At 46.7% G+C, this 21,611-nt stretch overlaps 1 protein-coding gene across 1 annotated transcript in view; it reads left to right on the forward strand.

The window, feature by feature from the left end:
- cfap74 (cilia and flagella associated protein 74) overlaps nucleotides 1-21,611 on the forward strand; it is a gene marked incomplete at both ends in the record, with an annotated part of 422,090 nt that overhangs the window by 80,819 nt on the left and 319,660 nt on the right. Inside the window, 3 exons of the mRNA XM_084333450.1 lie at nucleotides 4,121-4,239; nucleotides 16,198-16,368; nucleotides 17,832-17,950. Of these exons, the coding sequence (XP_084189576.1) occupies nucleotides 4,121-4,239; nucleotides 16,198-16,368; nucleotides 17,832-17,950 (409 nt within the window). The remainder of the gene's footprint in view (nucleotides 1-4,120; nucleotides 4,240-16,197; nucleotides 16,369-17,831; nucleotides 17,951-21,611) is intronic.

Here is a 21,611-nt window from a genome sequence, read left to right on the forward strand (position 1 = left end):
CCACACATACACATACACACACAGATACAGCGTTGATCGGGTAGAAATACATATCAGATCAACGATCAAATGTATATATAATGTTCTTACCTTGTATCTGATGTAATGCAAAAGAAATAATCCAATTATCTGATCGCCATTTGAAGTACTGTCCATGCCACGTTCAACAGCATTGCATATGAGGGGGGGGGGGGGGGGGGGGGGGGTTGGCGGGGCAGCCTTGCAGATATATCGTTGAAATCAGGTTACCTCGCCTGATTATTTAAACCACGCCCGCACAGCTTGGATTGTCCCAGAAAAAAACGATACCATTCCCAGTCGAGTGCAATACCAGCCGAAAGGCGTAGGGGGCGGTATTTGCCCTTTTGCGAGCTCAGACCCATTCCCAACGATAACATCAGGCTGGATGGATGAAAATTAATGGATATCGCTAATAAAATAAATAACGATTAAAACCCGACTATACTCGTGATTGGCGCTCAAGCGATGGCGAGTTAACCCAACTATCATCGGGTCTGGCGTCCAATGAGTTAAGGTTGTTTTTTCATTTAACAGTATCCAACTATCCATTATATCCAACATGGATATGACTTTTTTAACAGTATATCCATTATATCCAACATGGAAATATAGCTTATTTTTTTCACTTATTGCAGCATTGGATCAAAATAAAAATAAAGCTTATCAGTGGTGCACCAAAACAAAAAGAGAGTCCCTGCAGGCCCAGGGCCTTGACAGCACCACATGTACCAACAGAAACAACTAGAGGACTTCCAACGAAGAAAACTGTGTGTTTGGTTCTGTACTGGGCCCCGTTTCATGTACCTGGATAACTGAGTTAGCCGGATAACTTTAGCTGGATAACTGGGTTAGCCGGACTTTCCGGTTTCATATACGTGGATTTTCCAGATCACCATGCCAACAGATCCAAAAGTTTGAGCCTGCTCGAAAGCAGAGTTCAAGTTCAAGTTAGCCTGAACTATCGCCACGCCCCCGCAAAGAAGTGACAGCCCGTTTCCTGAAACTATTCCCACAGTCTACGATCTGCATTATACCATTCTGAATTACGTTTTTGTGCTCCATTCTTCCAGAGGGGGCTTTTGAAATGTAAAATAGACCCAAAATGCTGATATTAAATTCACTTTGTCCTAAATAATGCACGTTATATATACCGTGGCGACGGTGGCGCTCGCTCGTGCGACGTACACATGATGTGGTTATTTTAATTGTAACTGGGATTAAGATGTCTGATGAGATGCGCTGTTTGACGGATTTGAGAAATTGAATGAGCCGTTGACGTCACATGAATGAATGAGGATAAAGAAATAAAACTTCATTCAAAATAAGGGATATTCTAAACACGGGTCTCTCGTTCATTAATGTATAAACAATGAATCTATCCCATCTGGCACAGTGGCCCAGCGGTAGCGCTCAAGTCTGCCAACCTAGCGATCCGGGTTCAAATCCCGGTCTTTCCAATATGATTTTTTTGAATATAATATTAATGATTATACGCCAAAGTAGCCTGGTTTTAAGTTAAAATATTATAAATCTACATGCATTGAGGATGTCATTCTTTATATAGCTCTCAACGTGCACCAAATTGAATTATTCCTATATTGCAAAAAGAAGGACCCCGGTCTTGAACCCGGGTCGTCCGTGTGGAAGTCAAAAGAACAACCCGTTGGACCACATTGGAGATAAGTTAAACATTGACTATACATCAATCAATGGGCAAGAAAGCCGTCTCGTAATTCTGTATAACAGTTAACTAGTTATTTTCGCTAGCAAGATCTCATTTGATTATTCAATCCAGCAGGCAAGTTTAAAGAAATATAATCTGATTGATTGAGGTAATGAGGGACTTAGAATTAGCCTATAGATAACGCATTTAACTTGTCGGCGAGGCGATTGAGCCTATTGCAATCTGTCAATAAAGTCTTAAATCAATTAATCAATCAATGCCGTTGAGAATCAGGGTCTCTGCCGTCGATACGTGCTGGCTTTCCACCTAAAACGGGAGCGCGCATCTAGCCTGACTTGAGCCTGACTCTCAAGTCTGGCTTGAGTTAACGAGACTGAATCCTCCTTTGTGAAACAGGAAAATCCCGGCTTTGAACATCGGGTTAACTGAAGCTGGATAATGGACATGTTGATCGACTTAGTTGAACCACGTACATGAAACAGGGCCCTGGTCTCTCCTCTCCTTATGAAAACACAAACTCTTCCCGATTTACCCCCCCCCCCCCCCCCAATTCCGATCTTCTGAAAATCATGTGATCGGCCCCGACCTCCGATCACGTGGTCGGATCGGGACATGCCTACCCCTTAGTTACTGCCGCTATGTCCTACAAGCGGTCAATGTGATCTAGGCTACTATTCACCTCAGCAAATTACCACAAGGAATTCAACTAACATTGCCCTCCAGATGCTGGAAATAACACATGACAATATCATTATGAAGTTCAAACAATCAAGGATTTACATGCTCAAATGCAACGCTTCCTGCAGCATCTCACAGGATAACTTGATTGTCTCAAAGATACATTTCAATGCTTTTTAATGCACAGTGGCAGTTCCAAAAAAGAAATCTGAAGCACATCGTTTTTTTGACTGCCTTGCATGAAGAAGACACTGAAATATGATGTCTTTGTGGGTGTGGTAGACAATCAAGTTTTTATCTCCACTATTACAAGTTACTGACACTATGACATTAAAGCAAATGTAGGGCTGTCCCGATTACCATGTTTTGGGCTTCGAAGCTTCAGTAGTAGTTATGGAATAATCAAATCATTCTTCATTATTCCTGCACAAGCATTTCAATGCATTGGCTAAATGTGGGGTAGATTGGTATGATGTTGTTGTCCGAGAAGAAGTGGAATAGTGATTTTGACATTGGTTAACATGGCAGCGATTGAAGCATGGAAGCATGCAGGTTCAGCCCTATATTTCCAACGCTGCTTTCTGGGGTGGAACGCCTCCTTCAGTGTGGTGTCGAAGCATTTACGGAGGAGGAAAGTAAGCGCCTGAAGACAGCTGTATTAAACATATATTATACACTCACTGTAATGTAAGACACTTAGGATCAAAGCATCTACCAAATATGCCATAATACGTTATGCTAATGAGAATTTCAGTATTCAGTGTTTCGACAGCTTGATAGCGTCTGAAATGTGCCATGTTGAATATGAATGTAGAATAAACTGGGTGATTTTACCAAATGAGGCCTTGGACGTGGGTTCTGACTTTAAATGGGTTAAGAGATTTACATGTAATAATAATAATAACTTTATTTGTATAGCACTTTTCATACAGAGGTTGCAGTTCAAAGTGCTTCACAACAGTAAAAAATACAGGCATAAGCGGGCATAAGATAAAATATAAAGATCATATACAGTACGTGTGTGTGTGTGTGTGTGTGTGTGTGTGTGTGTGTGTGTGTGTGTGTGTGTGTGTGTGTGTGTGTGTGTGTGTGTGTGTGTGTCTGTCTGTCTGTCTGTCTGTCTGTCTGTCTGTCTGTCTGTCTGTCTGTCTGTCTGTCTGTCTGTCTGTCTGTCTGTCTGTCTGTCTGTCTGTCTGTCTGTCTGTCTGTCTGTCTGTGTCTCTGTGTGTGTGTGTGTGTGTGTGTGTGTGTGTGTGTGTGTGTGTGTGTGTGTGTGTGTGTGTGTGTGTGTGTGTGTGTGTGTGTGTGTGTGTCTGTGTGTGTGTGTGTGTGTGTGTGTGTCTGTGTGTCTGTTCTGTCTGTCTGTCTGTCTGTCTGTCTGTCTGTCTGTCTGTCTGTCTGTCTGTCTGTCTGTCTGTCTGTCTGTCTGTGTCTCTCTGTGTGTGTGTGTGTGTGTGTGTGTGTGTGTGTGTGTTGTGTGTGTTGTGTGTGTGTGTGTGTGTGTGTGTGTGTGTGTGTGTGTGTGTGTGTGTGTGTGTGTGTGTGTGTGTGTGTGTGTGTGTGTGTGTGTGTGTGTGTGTGTGTGTGTGTGTGCGTGCGTGTGTCTGTGTGTGTGTGTGTGTGTGTGTGTGTGTGTGTGTGTGTGTGTGTGTGTGTGTGTGTGTGTGTGTGTGTGTGTGTGTGTGTGTGTGTGTGATCACCAGGAGCGAGTGTACAGTGATGAAAGCTCTTCCTCAGAGCACTCAGACCAGGAGGACCCGAAAGAGGCCGGGCAGGTCCAGGAGGAAGAGGAGCAGGGTCTCATGGAAAGCCTGGCTGAGCCCGAGTTCTCTGGCCTGTGGGACCAGACACACAAGGTACTCATTATGGACAATGACACACATACTGTAGCCAGACAAAATGTAGCCCCACAAGCTCCAGAGCAGCTGTCTCTGTAACTTATTTCAAACCTTTATTTATACTCGTGAAAGCACTGAGGTTTCCCTAATTTACAGTGATGACGAGTTAACAAAGGACACAAATATCATAACAGTTAATAATTACAATGAATTACAATTACTACAATGATGGATTAAAAACAATTACATGATTCAGTACATAGGTCAAGTGCAATGCCTTTAAACTCCATGAAATAACCTCTGTTTTCTATGGTTGGATTGTATTGCTTTCACATTCAAATCACAATGAAAAGAGCAGAAATAGCCTAAAGGCTCAAGGGAAGGCTGACTTGGGAAGGTCACCAGCTCAAATTCCCAATTAGACTGAGAAATAGTGGGGGGGGGGGGGGGGGGGGGTGAGTACTGCTTTCCTCTCCCTCAACAACTACTGTCCAGGTGCCATTGACCAAGGCACGTAACTGAGACTGGCTGGACTGGCACATGTGAATGTGAAGCAGATTGTCACTGAAAAAGAGTAACCATGCTCCATCATGGGCTTGGGAAATAAAGGTAGGTGCCTGAACCTTCCCACATCCGTTAGCCTCTACTAGCCTATACTACCTATAGTCAGTTGGTTGACAGACTACCTCTGCCAGGGTTTTGAAAGCCAACAAAACCCAATCACTTTCAACGTAGTAGTGTATACTATTATGCTGCATTTGATTATAACTCAGAGGTAGAAAATGCCTACTTCCTACTAGGGAAAATCTAATAAACGGCGCGTTCCTATAGTTGCAAACTCTGGTATAATTTCTCAACCCTCAGTTCAAGCCTCAGCGTAATTTGGCATAATTTCAACATGTTCACCCATATCGTATAAATGTTAATGTTGTTATTAGGTGTTTTAAAAGTACATTTGTAAGTATATTAGCTATATGTCATTGTAAAATGTATTTGTGAGAAGTAGTTCATGCAAGACAAATTGTAAAAAGAAAATGGCAAAAAAGTTTAGCTTGAGCGTCCATGTTTTTCCGACTTTATAGCTCAAACACATGTACACTAGGTCGGAGATTACTTGTTTCCTACTTCCAACTTCCTACTTCCGACCATAAACTAATGCAGCATAAATAATAATAGCCCAACAGGACTGAATGGAGACAGAAAATCAATCCACAGCCAGTCAGCCACCCATTATAAAAGTGGGTCAGGTAACTGATTACAAAGCTAGCAGAAAAACATCTCTCTCTCACACTCATAGAAGGGTGTCTCTCTCTCTCTCTCTCTCTCTCTCTCTCTCTCTCTCTCTCTCTCTCTCTCTCTCTCTCTCTCTCTCTCTCTCTCTCTCTCTCTCTCTCTCTCTCTCTCTCTCTCTCTCTCTCTCTCTCTCTCTCTCATTCACCACCCCTGAAATCTATGGCGACAGACATCACTTCTCATTGTTCTGGTACCATTGAGGCCTCCCAACAGAACAAGGCAGCTCAGCTCAGAGTCCTCTGTGTAAGAGAAGTCAAGCTGAAAAGATCTTCTCTCTTAGCCATCACATCCCAGGCAGCCAGGCTCTTAACACTATAGTGGCTTTGAGAGGGCAAGAGGTTTGAGAACATACAGTATAGGATGGAATTGCGGTATTGCTGAACCTTTCCCAGTGTTGCAAAGCAGATGATGGGAATCATGGTGATGATGATAATTATGATGGTGGTGATGATGATTATAGAGATGATGATGATGATGATGATGATGATGATGATGATGATGATGATGATGATGATGATGATGATGATGATGATGGCGGCAGCAATACCTGATAAACGTATGTTTGTAACAGGGTTGGGTTCAACTCACATTGAATTCAATGCATTTAGGACGTAGATCTTCAAAATTCCAATACTTTTGACATGAGAATTGTTTGACGTTGTCATATCGAACCTATTAGGAAATCATTTTAAAAGAATGTTCTGTCATTATGCTGTTCCATTATAAAGCCGTCTAGCTATATTCAGAAGTGATTGAACTGAAAGTGAACTGAAGCCTTTCCTGGTTCAGTAAATTATGTAAATGATGATGTTCTTGCTGTGCCATTGTCATGTGTCATCATGCTTTATCTTCCCATTCCTAATGTTTATGTACTGTTAATTGTCCCATTCAGCATTTTAGGAGGAGAGAGACACGCAACACCAAAGTGGAACAATCTAGTTCAGATACACAATTTCGACGAGTGTGTGTGTGGTCAGTGTTTAATACAAAAATACCCCGGAGGTTGATCTCATTCAATCTTTATTTATACTCTGAAGTGAGGTGCTGGTTTTAAATGAATCGAATCCTCTCTAGCGCACACAGCCACGTCGTCAACATAAGTGCCTATCACATTAACACTCTCTCTGAAGATGAACGTCTTGTCTTTTTTATGGTCTCTGTTGTATAAACAGACTATTAATCAATAATATGACTACATGATGAGAGATACCATTAATTAACAGACAGGGGCATCACCATCCATTTTAACCCTCACATAAAAATTGTCATGAGATGGATGGCTAACTCGTTGTAGTCAATCAGTCTACCAACCTGAACAGTGCGAATGTTTCTTCGAAGTTTGCACCCATAAATTCATATGACCAGACAGAGACTTTAATTATGAGGCAAACCTTATTTACTAAACTAAGCAGCAATAGAAGTCATGAAGGCACTGTGTTTGAGGCTAAAGTACATTGGAAATAACCCTAAGAATCAAATGAAGACTGCCTAATAGATTACCAAAACATTTTCAAAACTCAATGAAACAATAGGAGACCATTAGGCTATGGTTGAGACTAGGTTAGAGACCAATTTGGATGACACATTAGGCTATGAATTTGTAGATTACACAGAATACGGAGGTTTGAGTTTTGCAGACATTATATTTGAACACCTACACTAACCTAACCTGTCTTAATAGATATTAACTTTCATTGATTACCAAATATGCTACGTTAATGATCAAGGCTTACTCTGAATAGAGACGATCTGGACACCCAGGGAAGGATTGTCACGGGGGAAGAGGGGTCTTCAGTTTGTCACTCTGTGGTCCAGGTGTCCAGTTCATGTACAACAAACAGTTCAATGGCTTTGTAGTGATTCTCTCGGGATCTCAACCAAGTTGGCAAAGGTTGAGATAGTTCCGTCGGAATAGCACAGTCCAAACACAATGTGAAGTTTGGTTCAACAAATTTCCAAATCGAGCTCATGGCTCCAGCAAGGGCTGAACGGGCGTGTAATGGCCTGGCTGGAAGGCAGTTGCTTAGCAACGTGACTCACAGCTCACAGGTGGGCAGCCTCTGGCTTAGGTTGGTAATCAGATGATGGTCCAAGCAGGGTGGAATAGTTCGGTTATGTGGCGTTTCACTAATGTTAGCTCCAATGCGGTCTGAGGGAATGAGGTACGATCGCTGAGCTGCAGTAGTGTCTCTCCAGGCCCACTCGGCGACACACATCTCAGTAGTTGGATGAAGTGTCGGCTCAAAACATCTTATTTTAGTTATACAGTCTGTTTAGAGCATCAGTGGTTAAAACGGGTTGTGGCATATTTCCTGTCATAATCTACCACGGCCTGAACTGATCTATTGCTGGTTTCATAAAATAAACACACAGAAACGAACTAAAGAAATCTAATAATTTATTGATAACAAAATCATTCTTCCGCCAAGCAATGTAGTTCTTCAGACATTTAGTAAAATGGTTTCCAAGCACACAGATGTAGTGGAAAGCATGCGTCTTCATCTTTTTCAGAAAGCGAATGTTATGCTAGCAGGCATTAGGGTCGCTAGCATTGATTTGCAAACAGTGGTCCTCATTCTAGAACATGTATCTTTGTAAATATCTTGGTAAAAAGTTTGTACTAACACATTTACAAAAATCCTCCTCTGGATTCCTGAACACGAAACGGTCTACGTAAGTGGCCAAAATCTTTGCAGCTGGGTTCCCATGAATGAAAAACGTCACTCATTCTTAAACTGGAAGTGTTCTCGTACACCTCATTTGCATACAGAAACGCCCCGCCAGCTCTTTATAAGGAGAGGCTATCCATTGTGTCTACTCCATGCTGACCCTTATGGGGGAAATATTCAACAGGTAGCGTGAAAGCAATTTGTGACTGATCGAATTTAGATTAGATTAGATTCAAATGTATTGTCATTATACAGCAAGTACAATACAACATCCAACCAGAGTGCAAATTTAACAGTAAAGCGGACATGTTAGTTAGGTGTTAGTTGAACAATGCCTAGGCTAACCGGTCATGTCCGCTTCCATTCATTGTACTAAGCTAGACATGTTGCTGGCGCCATCAAAGCAGTATCCCTGCAGCTTCTCCAGAGGGAGGTTCAAACGCAAAAACACATCCTTTACGCAAGAAAACAGTGTTTGATACATAGTGTCTGGAGCATTGTAAAGGCCCAAAACTGGCTCTTCTGGGCGAGATTCTTGTCAGTGTAATACACATAGCAGGAAAACTGCTCCTTGGCTGTGATGTCGGTTGTTCCATCGGCTGTTAATCCATAGTATGGAGCACTTGAAGCCTCTGACATTATTTTGCGTTGGACAGCGTGAGCAAACCGTTCCAAAATTACATTTTGGATTCCGTGTCATCCAGTTGTCTCGTCTCAGTAGCCATTGACGGGCAGCAGGCAAGTCATACGTGCGTTCCAGCATCAGCTGCCAAAACGATAGGTTATGTATATAACCTAGTTATATGAGTACTGGCTGAGCGTCCCGCTCTTCGCCATATCGAGATAATACTCATCTCCAGTACCTACTGTACTACATAACGAAAAAACAAAGCACCCTTGCACTTGACCAGGCCCCGCCCCAGTGACTTACCTATAAGACACCAGGCGTGGTCACACTCGCTCTTCCTCGGGAAACGTTTCCATCAGAAAACCCCCCCAAGGGACCTCAGGGCACGCTAGAGCGGGACGCTCAGCCAGTACTCATATAACTCATATAATCGTTATATACTCGTACTGGCAATCGCGTCCCGCTCTTCGCCATATCGAGATATGGGGCAGAGCGGACGTGAGGCCCGACAAATACACCCCCTGAGGACCCGTAAGTCCACACCAGGGGGGAGGGGAGTCCCGTCCCGTCACCCATCCTTCCTAGTGAAGAGGGGGCGGCAGTCAACTCCACCCAAGTGTGAAAAAGAGGGAACTAGAAACCTCCAAACGCACAGCACAGGCGGGACCACGTGTGACACAACACCTTGTGGTCCACACCCACACATCCCTGCTAACCCACCAAAAGGCGGGAAGCAGGGGAGGTCCCAGACCTCAGAACCGCCTGGGAGACAGAACCCCTAGTCATGTCCATGAGGTAAAACCTTACGAAGGGACCCGGGGAGGACCATGAGGCCGCAGCACAGATGTCCTCCACCGAGGCCCCTCCTAACAGGGCGGCAGAGGACGCCACCCCACGAGTGGAGTGCGCCCTGACACCCCCAGGGGGGGCCAGCCCAGCCAACGTGTAGCAAAGGGCAATGCCCTCGCACAACCAATGGGACAGGCGCTGTTTCGACAGTGCCTTACCAACGCGAGAGCCACCGTAACAGACAAAAAGCTGATCGGTAGCCCTGAGGCCCTGAGTACGGCTGAGGTAAATCCCCAAAGCCCGGACCGGACATGACAGGTGAAGGCTCGCCTCTAACTCACTAGCGTGAGGAGGCGGATGAAACGCCTGAACCACAATATCCCTGGAGCGAAAAGAGCTTCGGATATTTTTTGGTACAAAGACTGGATTAGGCCTTAGAGTGGCACCGCTATCGAAACGAATAGACAGACACTCAGGCCGCACAGAGAGAGCACAGAGCTCACCCACGCGCTTAGCGGAGGTGATGGCCAGCAGGAACGCAGTCTTGAACGACAGCTGGTCCAAAGGCGCTTGCTCAAGAGGCTCAAACGGGGCCTCGGACAACCGAGGAAGGTAAGGACAGCGTCCAGGGGGCAGGACACCGGGTCCCGGCCCCCCACCTTACACCACTCTTGGAAAATACGCCACCTACCCGCATAAAGCGCGATAGTGGAGGGAGCACGCGCGTTCCGGATGGTGTCAACCACAGAAGGGTCCATCCTCTCCAGACTCACCCTCTCACCAGCCAAACCATCAGAGGCTGGCCCACCACAGGGGGCTGCCACAGCGACCCGTACGCTTGAGAGAGGGCCCTCGCCGACCAAGGAACAGGCCACGGCGGGGCTACCAAGAGCTGGATCAGGACCGGGAACCACACAGCCGTGCCCCGGACCGGCGCAACCAGGATCAAGGTCCTGTGCTCCCACCGTACCCGCTCCAACAACTGACCTATCAGGTGTGAGGGGGGGAAGGCGTACAGAAGCCCGGGCGGCCATGGATACATCGAGAAGGCATCCACCCCCAAGGGAGGATCGTCCCCCCGACTGACTATGACGGACATAGTTCCCACTCGTCGTGACGAGGACCGCCCCACGACATCACATCCGCGCCCACATTCTCCTTGCCAGGGATGTGGAGCGCCCTCAGACTGCGCAGATTGTGAGACGCCCACAGCCAGAGGCTGACCGCCGCCCGGTGTAGACGGATGGAGCATACTCCACCCTGTCTGTTGATATACGCCGCTGCTGTCATACTGTCCGTCCTGACCAAAACGTGCTCGCCTACCACCAAGTGGGTGAGCCGCCTGAGGACCAGGAGGACCGCCTTCAATTCCAACACATTGATGTGCAGGGCAGACCGGGCAGCATGGATCGTCCAGCTGCCCCCTACTGCGTCGGTCCGACACGTCCCCCCCCATCCCGTGAGGGAGGCGTCGGTGAAGACCGTGACGTGTGAACGCCTGCTGCCCATGGGGACCCCGCTGGTGAGGATACCAGTCCTCCTCCAGTGGCCGAGATCCCCCCGTATCGACAAGGGAACCTTCAACCGTTTCCACTTGCCCCTCACCGGGTCTATTTTCATACTGGAAAACCACCTCTGTATCCTCCTCATGAAGAGGAGGCCAAGAGGGACCACAGAGTGAGCGGATGCCATCATACCGAGCAGGCGCATCACCTGCAGCGCCGTGACCGTCCCTCCAGGACGGAAACCCCAGAGCGCGTTGAGGATAGACACTCTCCGTTGCTCCGAGAGGGTTGCCCTCATGGGCCTTGAACTTAGAACCAAGCCCAAGTACTCCACCTGTTGACTGGGAAGAAGCGTACTCTTCTTCCAGTTCACAGCAAAACCCAGCATGGTGAGGAATTCCACCACCAGCCTGGTATGAGACCTGGCGACCTCCTCCGACCGGCTGAGGAGCAGAATGTCGGCGAGATAGAAAATAATTCGTATCCCCTGACGACGTAGAGGCTCCAGCGCGGTCTCTACGCACTTGGTGAATGTGCGGGGGGCCAGAGAGTAGCCGAACGGCAGTCTCTGGTATTCGTACGCCACACCCTGAAACAGGAAGCGTAGGAATTTCCTGTGAGGAGGGAAAATCGGGATGTGAAAATACGCATCCTTCAGGTCTATGGAGGTGAACCAGTCTCCCACCCTGACGTGTTTGACGGTCAACATTCTGAATGGTCTCGCCACAATCAGACGATTGAACGCAGACAGATCCAGTATAGGTCTGACACCTCCCGTTTTTTTTGGCACCAGAAAATAACGGGAGTAGACGCCTGACATCGCGTCCTCTCTCGGGACCAGGACTACGGCCTGCTTCGCCAACAGAGATTGGATCTCGTCGGCCAGAGCTGTCACTGCTGCCGACCCTGACAATAGGGTCTGCACCAAACCTGAAAACGGAGGGTGGGGTTGTGCGAACTGCAGGACAAGCCCCCGCCTCAGCGTTCTCTCCATCCACCTCGACATATGGCACTGTTGTAGCCATATGTGACAATAATCCCAGAGCGCACCCGCCGCCAACTGGCGCTGGGCCGCAAGGAACTGTAGATAGGTGGCCCGGTCCCTCCCGCTGTGCGTAGCCAACTCTGAACCCGCCAACCGTGCGGGCAGGGCGTTCCGTGGAATCGGGACAACGGTCCCTGATACAACCCACGAGGCAATCGCACCCAAGGGGGGACCCCGACAGAAAGGTCCGGTTTGATACGGGAGAAGCTTACATCAAACCAGGTGACAAAAGCTCCCCCACTGAACACCCCTCCAGAACATGCTGAGGAGTTGTTCTGCAGCCGGAAATGCAAGGGGTGAGGACCCCATGGGTTCCTACACACCGTAGCCCTGCAGTGATATTACTACCACCCAAATCACGCGCGCCTGCCAGACCACTGCCGATCTTGCGGGAGTGGGAGGCATCAACGTGATACCCCGCCTGGCCAAGGTGAGGTCGGGGAAACCCGCGCTGAGCATTCTTTCGAAGAGGCCTTGAGTCCCACTGCTGACCACCATCGACAGTGGCAGCCGTAACACCAGGCTCACCAATCGCAGACGCATAACGCGTGGCGAGGGAGCCACATGACAGCACAACATTCTCACGGACAGACCCAGGCTCAGCCATCAACTGGGTGTCAGCCCCTGTCCCCATGAGAAGCGAAATGTGGGGCTGCATGTGCTTCAACAAAGGCTTGCGGCCCGCAGCCAAAGGAAACGGATCAGAGCCCCTTTTCCGCTGGTGTTGGGGGAGGGAGTGATCGGGGAGCGGGCTGCTCGCGGCAGGACGGCGACGGTTTCTCAGGCCATGCTCATCCAACATGGCCGATCCCTCGGCCGCCAAGGCTGTCGGCCTTGTGGACACCTGTTGACTCAACGCCCAGGGTACCTCTGGCGGGGGAAACATGGCCGCCTGTCGAGGGCCTCGCCATAGTCACTGACGAGGCCGTGCTCCAACCTCCGGCTGCATAGCGTGAGGCGGTGTGGGACCTAGGTCAACAACCGCCCGCGTCTCCGCAGAACGACAAAGGAGTCCTTCTGCGGAAAGAGGAGCCTTAAGGAGAAGAAACCTTTCTTCCTCCCCAAGAGAAGACTGCTCCAACCAGAGATGCCTATTAACAAGTGTTGATAGCATCCTAATCCTCCCCGCGGTTATAGCTTGCGACTGATTCAAGATCTCTATAATCCCAAAAACATGCAAAATGTTTTCAGCGTCGGCTGGTCCTGTAGCCCCACTACCCGACGCTAATGTGGTCAGCTGAGCCACAACACTGGCCGCAGCTAAATTCCATCCTATGGCAATATAACTCTCATCAGTCCATACCGCCACCTGCCAGGCCGACCTGCTCTCAAGCGTCGGCTTCCAGGTGGGACACCGTTCAACCCCGCCGGGGCACAGGATCGATGCTACCTGGCTCTCTAGCCACGGCACACCTGCCCTGCGCCCTGTTGTCAACCCATTCACCCGTAAAAAGGGTAAATAAGTCTCAGCAAAACCCCCCACATTAGCTACCAACTGACCTTCATCAATGAACCGGTTAAGAGGAGGGAAAAGCGGTGACATCCCAGAGCGGGGAACATTAGAACAGTGACCCAGCATTATAGCATTAGTATTAGCAGCGCGCCCCAAGATAGCCTGGAAAACGTCCAACTCAGAGGGACGTTTACCCAGACATCCTGCCCCTTGCGCCGATACACAACTTGGTTGTCTAACAGAACAACAAGCAGCATTACTAACACCAGCGTTAATGCCTGATGACACAGAGCCTACCTGGGTGCGAGTTAGCTCGATAGCTAAACCTCGCACGTCGTCCCTCGAACTGCTGTCAAAAGATGAGGAAACACCAGGACAGACCCGACGTGCCGTTGGAACATGCCGAGAAGATTCCAGGGGCTGGCAAATCTCCGGCGAATACTCAACATTGCGCAATTTCTCTTTACACTTCATAACGCTAGTTACACAGGGTGCAAAGCAGCCGCCATGATGGAAACGAAAAAAAGAGGAAGGGCGAGTGACCACGCCTGGTGTCTTATAGGTAAGTCACTGGGGCTGGCCTGGTCAAGTGCAAGGGTGCTTTGTTTTTTCGTTATGTAGTACAGTAGGTACTGGAGATGAGTATTATCTCGATATGGCAAAGAGCGGGACACGATTGCCAGTACGAGTATATAACACCCCGTCACGGTGCTCCAGGCCTCGCATCGGTAGCCTCTCACGGGCTAAGAACTTTACAGACCGAAAGGCCAGCTCCAAAACAGTCTGTGCAGTCTTCTGATCTTTGGCAACAGCTTTTGAGAGCAACGCATTAATTGGTGTTTGTTTTAATGCTGCCAGTTTGTTGATGGCCTCTGTATGTTGATGGGACTTCTCGTGCTCCCAAAGATTTTTCCCTGCCTTTCGCCAATTGTTAAATCCTACTTTAACAAAACTCCCATCCCTGATCCTGTCTGCACTGACAAGCTTCTTCTCTATAGCAGAGCAACTCAAGAAGCACACCGCCTTATCACTTTGGCTTAGATAGTGAAGCCATGTCCAGCGTTTAAACCAGCCTGAGTTGAAGGATCGAGTGAATGTTTCCTTTCCAAACCGCCTGGCAGGGAATTCAAACTCAGTGGTCTAGAAAGGCTCTTCACCGACGCCATTGCCAACGGAGTTGTTGTTGACAGTGACAGCTGTCACTGTCACTGTCTTCATTGTCACTGTCTGTGTTCTCTCCTCCGGGTTGCTAGAGTGACAGTGACAGGCGTCTGCGTCCACCAGCAAGGACTCCGAGTGGACTGTATTTCTTTTTTTGCCTTATTATTAAAGAAATCATATATTCTTTTTTGAGACATTTTCTGAGACACAAGTAAACACAGTACCCATTATTGTTCAACCTCAACCGTGACGTGATCCTCATCCTTCGCGCCCAAATCCACGTCACGTAGTAGGCGATGTGTGTGTGACTGTCTGACCTGACGTTTAAATATCATTAAATAGTGGATTTCAACCATTTAAAAAAACAACCATATTTATTTATTATATATTCACGATTGGTGAACGTGTCCTGTTCAGTGCTGCTCGCAAAGAGTCCCCAGTTGTTTGGGGGATGTGGGGCTGGCACTAATGGCCCATGCATGTTCATAATGTAGGCGATACTGCCACCTGGTGAGATTCGATCTTCATTGCAATTCCAACATAGGTAGCTGTGCCAGGGTAACTCAGAGGGCTCCGGCCGAGTGTTGAGAACGGGGATCAAAGGAAAAAAGATCAAAGGATCTAAAAACTAGATATTACGTTTTTGGCGCTCAAATGTTGGCGGTGAAACACGAGATATTACGTGTTTGGCCGTCAATGAATTAAGAGTGACTAGATCCTGGAGTTTAAGTTCATTAAGAGTGACTAGATTCTGGAGGTTAAGTTCATTTAGCAGGCTATTCCATGCAGATGGTGCAGAAAACATAAAAGCCTTATTTCCCAGGGCGGTCAGGTGGCGTAACGGAGATTGTGTTCGTCACCAACCCCGGAGCGCGAATCCAGCTCACAGCTCCGGGGTTGTCACCAGCTTGGCTGGCCGTTCACACTAATACAATTGGCAGTATTAGAGGGTGGGAGAAGCTGGCGGGGTGGGTCCGGGTCGTTGTAAACAGCGACTCCTATAGTTCGGTCGGGGATAGGACCTAAGTGGGATAGTGTGATCCTTCCACACGCTACGCCCTCTCAGTGAGAATCCGCGCTGCCAGGTGAAAAGAAGCGGTTGATTGGCTGGACGTGTGTCGGAGGAAGCACGTGGTAGCCTCCACTCTCCCAGACCGACTGTGGGGGGTAAGTGCGCAGCGACCAGGAAGGGGATTGGTAATTGGCATAACGACTAACATTGGGATGGGAGAAAAAATCTGGGGGAAAAGGAGGGTGAAAAAGATAAAAAAAAAAAAAAAAAAAAAAGCCTTATTTCCCAATTCAGTCCGAACTCTAGGAAGAGTAAGTAAAGTGTCCTGAGATCATAACCCATATTTACTCTGCTTTCTTGTTAGCGAGACCGAGTCAGCAAAGTGCCCCTTTTAATATCTGTCCTTCTTTTCCCTCTACAGTCACAGAGGAATGAGGACAGTCCAGCCAAGCCGCCACAGGATGGGGCAGAGAAGCAGGACGCGTCCTCCATTCCCGTAGGAAAAAGCCCCATGCCTGCTAGGAAAGTTGTTTGTGGGAAAGAGCTGAAAGGGCCGCCCTTCAGCAGCAAACCTGAACTCATCCTCTTCAAGGTACAATAATGATTTCTCAACAGAAAGAAAAACTCATATCAGGGATAGGATTTGTCTTGTTTTAACAGGAATTATAACCAAGTTAAACCAATTAAATTTATTTGTGGAATATATATTATGCACAAGTCATCTTTAAGGGTGAGGATTATTTCCCTGTGTTAGCCTTTGTTAGCCAGTTGTAATAGAGAGAGCTGAGCATCGGGTTCCCCCAGGGCTGTGTTTTCAGCCCCCTGCTGTATTCACTGTACACACATGACTGTGTGGCCAGGTTCAGCTCCAACTCCATAGTGAAGTTTGCGGACGACACAGTGGTGGTGGGGCTGATCTCTAACAATGACGAGAAGGCCTACCGGGAGGAGCTTGATGTACTGGCACGCTGGTGCCGGGATAACAGCCTACTCCTGAACATTGGTAAAACCAAGGAGCTGATTGTGGATTTTAGGAGAATACAGCATGGGACACACACGTCACTGTGGATAAATGGGGCTATCATGGACAGGGTGAGCAGTTTTAAATACCTGGGAGTCCACATCACAGAGGACCTGACATGGACAACACACATAGACTCTGTAGTAAAAAAGGCGAAACAGCGCCTCTATCACCTGAGACAATTAAGGAAGTTCTGAGTATCGGGGAAGATACTCCACTCCTTCTATTCCGGGGCTGTATTGAGCATTCTGACTGGAAACATCACTGCCTGGTTTGGAAACAGCACGGCCCAGGACAGGAAAGCCCTACAGAGAGTGGTGCGCTCAGCAGAGCGTACTACGGGTATTGCACTACCACCCCTGCAGGACTTATATAACAGGAGGTGCAAATCCAGAGCCTGCAGAATAATGAAAGACCCCCACCACCCCAACAACAGCTTGTTCAAGCTGCTGTGGTCAGGCAAGCGCTTAGGCACACACGCTACTTTTATTATATTGCATGCTATGGCTGTTTTCTCTGTATTGTCTTTTATTTCATCCTGGTGTCTGTAAATATATATTTATTTTTAAATGTATCCCAGGGCTCCAGACTAACCTTTTACATTGGTTGCACCAGTGCACCTAACTTTTTCATTTAGGTGCACCAGCACATAATTTAGGTGCACCCCTGTAAATGTCCTAACCCAACCCCCTCCAATGTACAGTAAATGCCCTAACCCAATAATACACGAGACCCTCTTCTTGGGACCAAGTAAGGTTTCGTCGATATTCCAATGTACAGTTTTGCTTGTACAGTTGTACATTTTCCCCCACCCCACCCGCCTTAATTCGTAGCTAACATTGTATTGCATTATCTCAGGACTTTAACATGTCTATTTTATGTCTATTTTATTACCTGTTTATTATGTCTATTTTATTATTTAGTATTATTGCACAATCAAAGCGGCATGGCCACCTGCATTTCACTGTATGCCCTGGTATGTATGTGACAAATAAACCTTTTGAATCTTGAATCTTGACATGGCCTGTTTGTAGGACTTTGAGGTGGGGAGTACGTATAAGAAGAAAGTTATCCTGACCAACGTCAGCTACACCACCAACCACTGCAAGCTGCTGGGCGTCTCCACCCACCTGAAGGATTTCATCTCTGTCAGGTACAGTAGTATCTTAGCATCGAAGATCTTTAAAAATCATATTTTTCAAACTTGCTGCATTGTTTAGCAGAGGGCATGTAATAATAATAATACATTTTATTTGGGGGCGCCTTTCAAAACACCCAAGGACACCTTACAGGCAGTGATGCGTTGTTCATTTCAACACTGGTTGCACGCGCTTTATTGACATCACATGCACATGCACTCCCGCGTGCGCATGCACATAAATGTTCCCTCACGTGCGCACAGGATGTAATAATAAACTTTATTTGTATAGCCCCTTTCATACAGAAACTGCAGCTCAAAGTGCTTCACAACAGAAAAAAGACAGGCATAAAATGAGCATATAACCCTAACCACACCAAGTTCTAACTCACATGAAGCATTAAAGATGAGTTTCTTTCATAATCATCCGTTTCTGAATTATTCACAGATCGATTCAATGGTCAGAACTAGTCTATTTGCCCCAATTAGTCAAGCAATTGTAGCAAGAAAGCGGGTTGTACTTAACTGGTAATAGTTACACTCTGGTCCTAACAGGGACATGAAAGTCTTAAAATACAGGCAATATCAAACCCAACTTGGTGGCCACCTCCTCTAATGTTGATTTAATTGAGACAACAGGGCTGATGATCAAAACTATCTCCTGTTTTAGATACAACTTCTTAGGGTGCGGTTACACCTTTCGTTTCATTTTCGTATCATTGTCATATGCGTTTCGCCGTGACGTCGTGCGCCTCGAGTCACACTTTCGTTTTTTTTTGTTTTTGTCACCCGAGCACACTGATGTAGTACACTGCCAAAGCAGTAGGTGGCAGTAGGTGGCAAACATGAAGGCAATTTCAACCAATCAGAACTTGAATGTGCCAATACACTTCCTGGAAGCTCCAGCAAAGAAAATGTCAATAAGGCAGGCGCCTATGCCGCGCCACCATCTTGCCTATTTACTCAATGCAGCAATTCTTTTTCAGCAAAGCCTAATAAAAGTGCAATAAACAAAACGGATACATTCACTGTGTGTTCTGCCTGTCATTTGTTGATGAAACAAAACTAACATCAACACAAGTGACCACCAAGAGCGGATAGTTTAGTCTAAAAAACGATCGGTAGCATTGTTAGCTGCATGCTAACGTCAATGGAATTTGCCATTATAACAGTATAGCATTGTGGCTAGAAGCTAACGTTAGCTCGCGCTACTTAGCCAGCACCAAACTGATGATATCGGGAGCTATCAGTGGTTAGATAACATTAGAGACAACGCTGTGTGTATTAAACAAAGGTGAATAGATGACTGGGCTATTTTGTTTAATGCTTGTTAAGTTGAAAGAGGAGCTTTGAGCTAACAGGGTTTGATAGCTAACACTAGCTCATGTTATCCAGTGGCAGTGCCAATCGGTAATGCTAGCAGAATGAATGGATGTAAACTTTCTTTAACATATTGCATATGGGTACAATACAATATGGCTCAATACAAACAATTGTTAAGGGAATGCAGACTGTTGTAGCTTGGACTGGGGTCCTTATAACAATAACTTGACAACACATAGTAGCTGCAGCTATTTGGTTTGGGACAGCTCTCTGTCACCGGAAGGGCACGCAGATGGTATCTACTGCGCATGGGCGTTTTCGCAACAACGGCTCATGCAGACTACACGCTGTTGTCTGCGCGTTTTTTAGCGTTTCTCCAAAACGCAAAGACAATTTTGCGTTTCAGCCGTATCCACAAAAAAACGCCAAAAAACGCATTTCTGTGTAATAGGGACATGAAACGTATTCAAAAACGTATAAAAAAATGCCACAAATACACTAGTCTAACCATGGCCTTAGAGTAGCTGCCGGTCAGGGAGAGCACCCCCCACACCAATGACAAAAGCATTCCTCTGATAAACTGATTGAGGAAGCAATGCGTGGTAATGAGGTCGGAGAACCTGAAAAGGGCGTGATTTTAAGCCATTGTTTCTGTCCTTAGCAGATAGGTGTAGGCTGGGGGGGGGGGGGGGGTCGAGTGCAGCGAGTCGAGTGCAGCGCGTTCTTGAGCGCACATTCGTGCATGTGCGTGCACGCGCTTCTGCTCACAAAAGCTTGGTTGCACGTTGTGCAACCCCGTCCCATGAGCAACGCATGCCTGCTTACAGGGCATAAAAACAAAACAAGACAGTCGAAGTAAAAAATAGGGATCTTGGCAAGTAAACATTTTAAACAAAACGTGAAGTTAAAAACAAAACAAACAACAGGGAGTATAGAACAGTGACACACAGGTTACAGTGAATATGCCAGTTTGAACAGATGGGTTTTTATTTGTCATTTAAAAGTTGATATGGAGTCAGACTGTCAGACATGTGGGGGCAGGGAGTTCCAGAGTCTGGGAGCTGAGCAGCTGAAAGCTTGAGTAGAAGGTTTTTGTAATCGATCCGGTAGTGCACAGGGAGCCAGTGTAATTTAATCAGGGATGTGATTTCTCCGTTTTTAACCGGATTTCCGGATTTCCTGACCTAAAATCATTTATTATAATATTGAGCTTTATGTATGTTTTGATTATTTGTCCACCTGGTCTAAGCGTAGAAAAAACACTAACACTGGATTGCTTTTGTAAAACTGACCAACCAGAGAAGGTTACAGTACTTGCAAGCAGTGCAGCAGTCTGCCACTCAACACTACTCAAGGGAGAGCAAGCATTGTCCAGTTAATGTGAAGCTCTGTAGAAACATCAAACTCTCAAGCATGAGGTACAGAAGCCAACCTAGACATAACCAAGAAGCTGCGATGGAGAAATGTCACCACCTTCATTTTCAAAATCGACCTGAGAGCAAAAGAAAAGCAAAAGAGTCCATTATTCCAACTGCAGCCCTTCGCAGTAGGCAAGACTTCCACAGGAGGCGGTTACAGGTGTTGCACAATCTGGTTGCAAAGAAGAAAAGATAAGGTCCTAACGTTAGTGTTTGAGCCAGGATGACTTGGGAGGGGTCAAGATGACCCCCTTTAAAAATTTTAGGGGAACAGTGAGATATTTGATTAATTTTCTTTGTCCCTTTCCTCTCCCACCTTCCTCTTCCATGTGAACAGTTCAATCTATACAAATAAAATGTGTTCATTCATTCAAATGGAGTGTTTATAAAAATAAAAAAATATTGTTTAAAAAATGTTCAGGTTTTTTTCTTAAGGCGAAATCACATCTCTGTTGAATGAGAACGGTGGTGATGTGGTCGGATGAGTTGATGCGGGTGATGATCCTGGCAGCAGAGTTCTGGATGATTTGGAGTCTGTTGAGGAGTTTGGTGGGAAGGCCAGTGAGGAGAACATTGCAGTAGTGAGTAGTCGATCCGGGATGTCACAAATGAATGGACCAGGGTTTCAGTGCTAGATTGGGACAGAGATGGGCGGAGTCTGGAGATGTTACGTAGGTGAAAGAAAGCAGTCCGGGTGATGTTTTTAATGTGTGGTGCAAATGAGAGGGAGCCGTCCACAGTAACAGAGGCTTTTGACTTGGGGAGAGAAGGGTACGGGAGGCTGTCGATGGTGATGTTTGGAACTAGGGTGTTTTGTGATATGGTGATGGTGGTTTTGGAGCCGATGAGCAGGGCCTCAATTTTGACAATTTTGACATTTCTGCTCATCCAGCTCCTGATGTCCTCAAGGCAAGTGGTGAGGGAGGTGGGGGGAA

The sequence above is a fragment of the Notolepis coatsorum genome (assembly GCF_963971535.1).
Source record: "Notolepis coatsorum genome assembly, chromosome: 17".
NCBI lineage: Eukaryota > Metazoa > Chordata > Actinopteri > Aulopiformes > Paralepididae > Notolepis > Notolepis coatsorum.